The sequence below is a fragment of the Eutrigla gurnardus genome (genome assembly GCF_963514095.1).
Source record: "Eutrigla gurnardus genome assembly, chromosome: 9".
In the NCBI taxonomy this organism is placed as follows: domain Eukaryota; kingdom Metazoa; phylum Chordata; class Actinopteri; order Perciformes; family Triglidae; genus Eutrigla; species Eutrigla gurnardus.
The window spans coordinates 20551651-20561666 of NC_139923.1; the positions used below are offsets into that span (position 1 = coordinate 20551651).

Sequence of the window (10016 nt, forward strand, 5' to 3'; positions counted from 1 at the left end):
GACACATATACACCAGCAGGCAATAATTTCACGCCATCCCTCAAAGCCCCCCCTCAAAGGACCCCCTCCACCTCCTCTGCACACACTCGTACCCCCTTTTTTGCCGCAACCCCACCAGCTGCACAGTACTCATTTGATTAAGAGGGGGAGGACAGGGAGAAGGAAAAATGGTGGGGGATCACTTTATCAGGATGACTTTCTAAGATGGCTATCATCGGCTACGAAGCTATCTCAAGCCCGCTTCTGTGTTTACTTTGCTATTGTTCTGCCCGTGCATTTGTTTGTCTGTTCCCCGCAACCCCAATAAAAACCGTTTCCTCTGTTGTCGCATTCATGTGTAATGGTTAAATGAACGGCTTGCTGCTAGAGAACAAGGAGCAGATCACCAGTTTGTGCTTGAGACCGCATAACACATTCTTGTATTCTAGTTTTTTTTTTTTTTTTTTCCCTCTCTGGCAAGTTGTCTCATCAACCGCCGGAAAGTTTTTACACCAAAGGGAACAAAATAAAAAAAATCTGCTCCACCAAACTACGCTGTGGTCTTTTGAAATGTTGCATATGAAAATCTGCCTTTCCTAAATGTGCTGTAGTGTGCAATTTCACTCCCCTCTCTCCCAGAGTCGTAAAACACATTATCATCAGCAGCAGAAGCAGCAGTGTAATTCATCCGAGGTCGTTAATATTCATCATATCATTTAGTCACAAAGGAAACTCATCTGGCTGAATGTCACAGATGTAATTAATGAAGTGACCCCAGAGGTCATGGCTCCATTCACCAAACGCCTTCCACACACTGCTGTGTTACACACACACACACACACACACACACACACACACATCAAAACCCTTTCAGTCAGACACACACAACGTACAACCTGGAATATGAAAACACGTATCGCAGGCAGACACCCTCGCATACCACAACATTCACAAAATGGCTTCTCTTGGTTGGACCAGGGATGAGACCAGAGCATGCACCAAAGCAGACTTTATTTAGCTCAGTGGAGTATGGGAAGGGAAAGGAAGAGAAACACACACCAGTAGGGGAGAACTTGGGGAGGGAGATTATAGAGACACACTAAACCACTGGAGCAGGACATAAGGACAGGTGCACATCACAGGTATCTTTTTGGTCATCACTATGGCAACAACATATCCAGAAAAAAACGTAAAGAATAGTTTTACCTACAGTAAGGATAACAGAGTCCCTTCACCATAGAGGACCCAAATATGTACATCTTACAGTCACTAAGATCAAGAGAATATGACAGAAATAAAAATAAAAGAAATCAGTATACAAAAACTGCCTTTGTGGTATTTGGAATGCACATTTCTGTACAGAAGAAAGCTCATTGGTATTGTCGTAAACATTGGTTAGTTTAAGAACAAAACATGACAGAGTTAAGTCAGTCCACATCCTTTGGAAAGTTGGCTGCGATGTCAGTCTGAGACGAGTTCAACAAAGCTGTTTTAGATGGACAAATGGACTAGAGACATTGCAACACAAAAAGGCTGACACCATACCAGTGGAAGGTTTGGGGCTGAACTCCTTCAAATAGCTATGCAGTATCTCCATAAGTATTAAGAAGTTAATGCCCCAAGCAGATTTCTCTAAAACTGGAAACTTGGAAAAAATATTTCTGGTATTACGTTTTATTCTTCTGAGTAGGGGGTAATAAATAGGATACTGAAAAACAAACCTGATGGAATTGAGCCCCACATTTGTTTACAACAGAATAACAGAGGAGCAGTTTATCAACAGCATCACAGGTATCATTACAGTTTGTAGTCATTAAAGCCTAGTGATAAAGCGATCAGAGCATGCATCTTTCTACAGTATCGTTAGAACCTACAGTACATTAGCAGCAAACTGGACATCCTTAAGGGCTGAAGTTCAACACTATGGTAAAAAAGAAAGAAAAATAAACGGCAACATTTCTCAAGAGAAGTAAAACTCTTCAACCGCTATATTACAGACTGCCATGGCTCTAGTTTGGGGTTTTGGTTACAGTCTCCAGTGTGCTTATGAGAGGCAGAAAACAGTAGCTTAGATATAGGGACTCCTTCCTTCTTTAAAAACAGCAATACATCGTCAAGTAAACAGTAGCGCTTATTTTTGTAGGTCATATGGTTAAAGTATTATCACGTCTTTGGATTTTTGTCTTAAAGCATTAATTATTGTTTAGCTATTATTGTTATATTATCATTATTACAGTTAGAATAAGGACTGGTTGCAAATGAACACAGGACAAAAGGTAGAGAGCAAAAGAGGGAAGTTGGTAGGGAAGGAGAAAGGGAAAATAAATTAAGTGTACAAAAATAACATCAATAACATCCGAAGTTTTTCTCAGATTTGCGCAGTAGCTCCCTATCTGTAAGTGGAAAAGAGAGCTATGTCTCAATCATCCAATGAAGTCTTGAGTCAACCATACAAAAGCTAAATACTGTACATTTACCCCTCACACTATTAAACACTTTAGTTTCATTAAGGTTTTTGTAACAATCTATTACTCAGAGGTGAAGCTCAGATCTTTGAAATACAGACTTTTTTGTAGATATCTTTTAATACTTAGTCCAAGGTTAAACCATGCCTTTTCTGTTTTAAAAACCGAAAAGTACAGTATTAAGATCACATTTGAAGTGGAGCCATATTGAGCTGTTGTCCTGAGCATAGAAAGCTTTACATTAATCACATAACATTGGTCAGCCATTGGTATATTCAAATAGAACGGAAAGGCAGTAAGTCACCTTGCCTGAACATATCAAAGCTGTCATAATCTTTTCATAATCATGACACTATCATATCGAAGCAAGACAGTTTATCTCAATCCATACGATTTATATTAAGAAACTATTACTAAACACACACAATGTAAATTTGAGTTTGGTTAAAGTTTTCATATACAGTATAATGGTTGAGTGCTATAAAAAATAGTTTGCCCCATTCAGGACAAACCGGCCTTTACGTTCTGTGCTATTTGGGCTGTTATCCACTAAAGGAACAAAGAAAGGTGTACATGTACAACAAAAGACTCATCATTGGCTTGTGGAGGGTGAAGCTGCGTTCTGGCACCGTATCAGTCTATTGGTACTCGGCTTAATTTTGCCAGCTGCAGATCTCACCCACTCACGGTACAGACGTCAGCTCTGCAGTTTGTTATTGAAAACAAACAGGTTGAAACAAAATCCACAGACATGAAAAATTTTGGTTACGAGCTTTGGAATCTGAGTCAGTCTTTACAAAAGCTCTATGCGAATACCTCCATCTATTTCAAGGATATTTTTCCATTTGTTTTTTTGTTTTTCTTTTCATCATCTTCTTCATCCACAGTTAACTGCTTTGTTTTTCTTCAAGTTTATCTTTTGGAGCTCTCTATTTACACTAAAATCTCTTTGACAATTTATTTTCCAGCCTCTTACAGACTGGCACTACATGCTACACAGCTAGTCATCTAGCACTGTCTGGTGGAGGGCCCACTGTGAGTCTGTCATGCAGACTGAGAGGTAGACTGCAGGTCTAGCTGGGCAGTGAGGTCACATACTTGGAGAATGCTCTTTGGCCTCTGTGGCATCTGGTTGGTTTTAACAAGGTGGTGTTTGGTTGTAGTAAGGTGTCTGACGGAATAGGGAGAGGAGCTCTTTTCAATGTGAAAGGACAGACCAGGCAAGTGTTTAAGAACAATATGAAAAGAGGAAAGCTGTGGTAGAGAGGACTTGGTTTGGGCTCTCTCTTCCAGTTGAGAGTTTCTCTTTGGGCCACTGTGGCTCAGCATCTTTGGGGTGTTTAGGTTACAGGTTTGGCAGCAAAGTGGACAGGGTATATGTTTAGTGATCGACAGCAGGTGCAGGAGGGATTTGGGGAAGAATGTAGTAAAAAGAAGCAAAGAGGCCGTAGTCTGCCTCTTTAAGCTCTGTCTCTCTCCCCTGCCCCTGCGGACAGCTCAGCCTGCTCCCTCTCCGCAGAGTCAGAGCTCAGGCTTCTGGCCCTCTTCTCCTTGGCTCTGGCATTCTGGAACCACACCTGCACAAACGAGTTGTAGGAATAAATCAGCTGTTATCCTCAAAACACTTAATTGTCAGGAAACTATTGTTTTGTGTGTGTATTTTATGAATATTTGAAACATTTACCTGCACCACTCGGTGAGGGAGTCCCAACTCCTGGCCCAGTCTCTCACACTCATGACGGTTCGGGGTACGGTGGCTCCTGTAGAAGTCTCTGAGCTGGAGTACCTGGAAGTGGCTCATCTGTGTCCTTTGGCGCTGCTGCTGATGCTGTTGCTGTTGCAGACTTTGTGTCTCACCCCAGTCTGAGCTTGGACCCCCAGATCCCTCAGGACTAGGAGATCCTTGGTCAGCCATACTGGAAATCTCCTCACATGGGTACTCCTCATCATCATCCTCATAGTCATCATCATCCTCTGGGTGGTTCAGATCAGTCGTTGAAGACAAAGAGGTCATAGGTGGTTTCATACTTAACTCTTTGTTAATGATGACATAGCCATGGTTTGGGATAAGGTTGGAAGAGATAGATGGGCCTGGTCTGTCCATGACAGATGACATAGCCATCCCAATCTGCCCATTGGATCCATTACTCATTGATAAGTTGTAGCCAGCTCTTTCAGCCTCTGCCCAGTGGCGTGACCTCATATGGGCATCCAGTGCACTCTTAACCTTGAAGAGAGCCCTGCAGAATGGACAGCGCAAGTGGTTCAAACCCAAGCTGAAGCTGGATCCAGGCCCCATTGAACGGAACTGTCCTTTTCTCTCTCTGGCTCGTGTATTCTGAAACCAGACCTGTGAAGAAAAGACCATTACGTTTTAAAATTTGACATACACAAAAGCATTGTTATTTTCTATGCCTTGCTTTCCACCCCGCTTTCTCAAAAACATTCACACACATTCAAACACAAAAAACGTTTATAAAATACCTGAACCACACGTCTTGTTAGGCCTACGTCGCGTGCAATGCCTTCCAGGACTCCTCTGGTGGGGTTAGAGTCCATACTGTAGCGCTGATACAACACTTCAAGCTGTTCTGGGGTGATGGTGGTTCTCTGTCGCTTATCCCTACGGTGGTCTTCATCAATCTCTCTACCACCCCTTTGGCCTTCAAAACTGGTCTCTGATATAAGCTTTGAACTCTGCTTCATGGGAGTCAGAGAATTCTGAGGGAGGCTGGTGAGGGTATTACTCGAAGGATCAGAGAGTGTGTTCTTAATTTGTATGCTGTTTAGGTGTGAAATCATGGGATGTGTGGGATTAGGGTGCATCTGGGACATAGCGCCTGAAAGCATTTGGCTCGCCATCAGGGTGTGGTTGGGGTGGAGCATCATGTAAGGCATGGTTCGGTCTGTGAAGCCAGAGTGGAGGAATTGGACCTGGGACTGAGCTGCCAGAAGGTGCCTGGTCTGATGCTCCTGCCACAGCTGGAATGAGGGCAAGGACACTGGGCAGAGACTGCACTGGAACTGAGCCTGGGTTTGGGGTTGGAGGTGTTTTTTTGGCTGGGTTTCAGTGGATAGGCCAGAGGTGGCATCAGGCAGCCGATTGTGGCTTGTTTCAGACTCTGAAGCAGCAGGGAGACTGGGTGATGTATCCACTGGCTTTTCAACAGTTTGATCAGAAGGATGACTACACCCCTGGCTGGAATGAGCTGTGGATGCAATGTTGGGTACTGTTTTTTGTGAAGAGGAGGAGGAGGAGGAGCGAGGCTGTGGTCTTTCTGGCATACTTTCGGGCTGCAGATTGGGCTCAGGTTGTGACGACGGCCCTGTTTTCATGGCCTGAACAATTTCCTTATGCTCGATGTCTGCATCTGAAGTTCCACTTTGAGTTTGAACAAGAGTTGGGCTTTTGTTAGCCTGAGGAGGGATTGTTTTATCTTCTTGTTTACTAGTAACAGGTGTTGGTTCACCATTGGCTGTTTGATGCTCATTTTCTGTGCAGTGAGAGGAAGAATCAAGGACAGGTGAGTCAGGGTTGGTGTAATACTCATAAGTCAGATCCATGGAGTTTTCATTCTGAGATTCACCTTGTGCTTCATCCCCACATTTGTTATCATCATTATAATCATCATCATCATCAACATTCTTGTTGCGGCCGTTTCTCTGCCTGTGAATTCTGTCAAGATGGTTCTTCCCCTCTAATTCATCATCTTTTCCCAGGTCTTGATATTTGCGAGCTCTCTGCCTAGCATTTTGGAACCATACAACAATGATCCTGTTAGGGAGGGACAACAGAGCAGATAACCTGTCATATTCTTCCTCTCTTGGATAGGGAGTTGCTTCAAACACCCCTTGCAGCGTCCCCAGCTGTTTCTCCGTGAAGCGGGTACGGGAAGAACGCCGGCCCTTATGGGGCTCTCCTATCTTGAGGTCTGTAGTCTGGGGCTGTGGTGAGGTGTTGGCTGGAAGGGCTGGGGACAGTGAACATGGGGAAATAGTCAGAGACTGGCTTTGTGCTACTTCTCTGGACTCATCCAGGGCTATGGTTGGGGGGTTATTAAAATTGTAAGGGGAATCCTTATCTCGCTGACGCTCTTTAAATAGGGTGTTGCGAAACCAGTGTTTGATTACTTTATGAGGCAAACCGGACAGAGCAGACATCTTGTTGATTTCATCATCACTGGGGAGGCTGTTTATATCAAAGTGTTTTCTCAGAACAGTCAGTTGCTCCTCAGAGATTCGGGTTCGGGTTCTCTTGCCCTGTTCAAGTATAGTTGGGCTGACTTGGGGTTGCTGTCCTGTTTGGATGGGGCTGGTTTGGGATGGTTGACCCAACAGCGCAGGATTTAGTTGTGGAGACAGACTTTGCAATGCTGGGCTGAGCTGGGATTGCTGGATTAGCAAAGAAGGACTGAGCTGTGGCTGTTGCCCTAGCAGTGCTGTGTTAAGTTGAGATTGGTAAAGCTTTGCCAATTCAGGGTTCAAACTTGAGTCTAACCAATGTTGAGCCTGGAGACCTATAGACTGCATCATACCTGGAGGGAATAAAGGTGGGTCCATGGCAAAAGGTATGTGGGGCAAGGGAAGATTAGGTAAAGACAGCGGAGCTATAGGAAGCTGGGGTAAGGAAAGAGGAAGCATCGGTATGTTAGGTAAGGAAAGAGGTATGGAGTTAGCTGGTGATGTTGTTTCAGGTGTAGCTGTAGCCGATGTACTTGCGATCGGGGTCTCTTGTGGAAAATCTTGAGGTTGAGAAGGAAATGGAGGAGAAGAAGGTGTGGGGGCTGTTGGTATTAGGTCTTTAGCTGGAGTACACATTTTGGTTATGGGATCTGAAAATGAAGGTACCGGTGAGGGTGGAAGGCTTTTAACTTGAGGCATAACTGGTTCCGGTGCTGGTTCTGACTCTGAGGATGGGACCGGGGTTGCAGCTGAAGCAGTTGAATTCTCACCGGATTTAGGCCGTGTGAGAGGGTACATCTGGTCATACTGCAGCCTGTATTCTCTTGAAAACCTCTCCAGTGCAGGAGTGGGGAACAGCATCCTATGCATGTACTCCCGGTGGCTTTTTAAAATCAAGGCATCTGAAAAAAATTTGCCACAGTCGCCACACTTTTCTCCTCTTCCACAACATCCTCTCTCGTTGTTTGGTAATTCCTCATCTTTCTGCTTTTTCTCTTGTGGCAAACCTTCTATGTCGCCATTGCCCTCTGCTCCTTTGTTATCCTTGTCCCAGCCTTCCATCTTTCCATCCTGTAGTCCACTAAACTGAACTCTTTCTTCCTCTGAGCATACCTCCATCTTGTTGGTAGCAGAACACTCCTGTTTATATGGTAACATGTGTGTTGGTATCTGCTGCTGGTGTCTATGTCTATTTTGTATATATTGCAGTGCTAACTCATAGCCATAACTCTGCAGCAGGGCTCGAAGAGGCTCCCCGTTTACAGCAGCATATGGCACTCTGGGAGGAGGACACTGCAATCCAGGAACATTAAAAGAGGAATCCTCCTTCTGACACTCACTTTTAACAGTAGGAACAGGAATTTCCTCTTTTTCTTCCTCATGACTAGACTTGCTGTGTTCTTTTTGTGACAGGTTGTTAGCAGATCCACTGTAGCCAGCTTCAACCTTGGCTTCACACTTCACATGATATTTTGGTTGGCTAAGAGCTGAGTTTGAACTTTGTTTCTGGTATTGTTTCTCATCTATTTGAGGTTGGGACTCTCTTTTAACTTCTGCCTTAATCTGTTCTTTGAGGATGGAGTTGGCATATAATAACTGACTAAGATCCAGGCTCTTAACAGTTAATTCTGGATTAGGATTCATGTCTCCTGACAAATAAAAGGGCAGAAGAAGTTGCTGCTGCAGAGAGAGCAAGTTGTCTGGTGTCAGGGAGAAGTGTTGTTGAAGGAGATTCTCGGTCCCTAAGGGAAGGTGCTGCATCAATTGAGACTGGAGCAGAGCCGTGTGTTGTTGTAACTGAGCTTGGGCCTGGGCCTGAGCTAACTGCTGCTGTTGTATTAGCATTAGCTGGTTCCTTGATGCTATAAGTTCTGCCACTCTACTTTTAGCGTGCTGGCTATCAGTTTGGCTCGAGAGGGTTGACGGGGCCTCAGCTACTACATCTGATGTCTTGGTGAAAGTAGAACACTTTGATGTTTCTTCTCTGGTGGTGGCAGCCTGAGTATTCATAGTGGGGACTGACACTGGAGCAGCTACATTAGATGCTGGGGTCTGTGGAGCTGAGTTCTGGGCAGCACGAGCTCTAGTCTGATGAAGGACAGAGCGAAGATGTATGTCCAGTGTGGAGCTCTGGCTGTAGCCCACTCCACACAATCGGCATCGGTAAGGCCTAGGATCTGGGCCACGGGGAGCCTCGGGGACAGCAACACCTGTGCCAGACTCCTGCAGGGCTCGTCTGGCCCGGTGAAGATGGGACACAGAGTTATAGTGAACCAGAAGAATTGTTTTCTGGGTAAAAGATTCAGAGCATATTGTGCATTTATAGGGCCTGCTTGGATCCAGATAGCGGTCCATTGTGGGGTTAGGGATCTTTTTGACAAGAGAGCTGGAAGTAGGTTCTGAAATGAGCTCCTCATGTGGCCCGTTCTCTGGCTCAGTCAAATCCTCCTCGCCTCCAACAACTTCCCCGACCATGTCCTTTTCTTTAAATTGTACTTCTTTCTTTTTGTTCCTCCTTTCCCTCCATGCCTAGTGCTTCTATCTCTTCCTCCTCACCCTCTCCTGCTTCTTGACCGACTTGAGGTGATAAACTAAAATCTTGTTGAACTGAGCTCTTATTTTGCTCCATGTATTGAGCAGTGTGAGGCGGCACAAGTGTATTCTGCCCCTGTGTGTTGTCCAGCTGTGAGTGTGTGTTCTGCATGTGTCTCTGCAGGGCCTCTTGACTGCGGCATTGTCTAGAACAGAGGGGGCACTCTGTCGCCGCCCTCATGGCATGGTACTGCCAATGCAGCTGAAGCTTCTCCTGAGTGGGGAACGCCAGGGCTGCACCTGCTGCAACGGAACCGGTAACCATGGCGATCAGAAAGGGGAGGGGGATCACCAGTCGGAGAGGTGGGCGGGGAGGAGGGGGGGGTCTGAGTTGGGGACTGAGGAGCCAGTCTGCCATTGGAAGGGTGAGTGGTGTTGTCTTCTAGGGGTGGGGTGAGTAGAGCTGTGACATCTTGGGTGCGGCTACATCTCCCACAGTGTCCCCCACTGAAATGCCTTAAAAAAAGTAAATAGTAATAGTAAACATTAGGGCAATGTGTTTTGAATTCATGACCATGACATGTTTTGGATTTTGTCAATCATCAATTAATATCTAAATTCTGGTCAGTTTCATCATGCATTTTAAACCAACCTTTGTTTTTCTGTGAAGCACTGGAATCGTTGTTTGTGGTATTTTTATTTTTCTGGGTCTCATCTATCTGTGGTTCTGTCTGCAGCCGAGGCTGTGTTTGTTCCATGGATTGTTTGACCTGGAAGTAAAAGAAAAATACAAGTCTGTCAATATTGTTTTTTTCTTTGGGTAGGGGGGTTATTGCCAGTAACGCCCAGTGTTGTTTT

At 45.0% G+C, this 10016-nt stretch overlaps 2 protein-coding genes across 2 annotated transcripts in view; one reads left to right on the forward strand and one right to left on the reverse strand.

Annotated features, from left to right (window-relative positions):
- calub (calumenin b) overlaps nt 1–10016 on the forward strand; it is a 140573-nt gene that overhangs the window by 111811 nt on the left and 18746 nt on the right. The window lies entirely within an intron of this gene.
- The window catches only part of LOC311018858 (zinc finger homeobox protein 3-like), a 14982-nt gene continuing 5939 nt past the window's right edge, over nt 974–10016 (reverse strand). Inside the window, 6 exon segments of the mRNA XM_084017925.1 lie at nt 974–4021; nt 4129–4794; nt 4929–9131; nt 9133–9450; nt 9452–9633; nt 9636–9674. Coding sequence (XP_083874051.1) covers nt 3905–4021; nt 4129–4794; nt 4929–9131; nt 9133–9450; nt 9452–9633; nt 9636–9674 — 5525 coding nt within the window. The 3' untranslated portion in view covers nt 974–3904.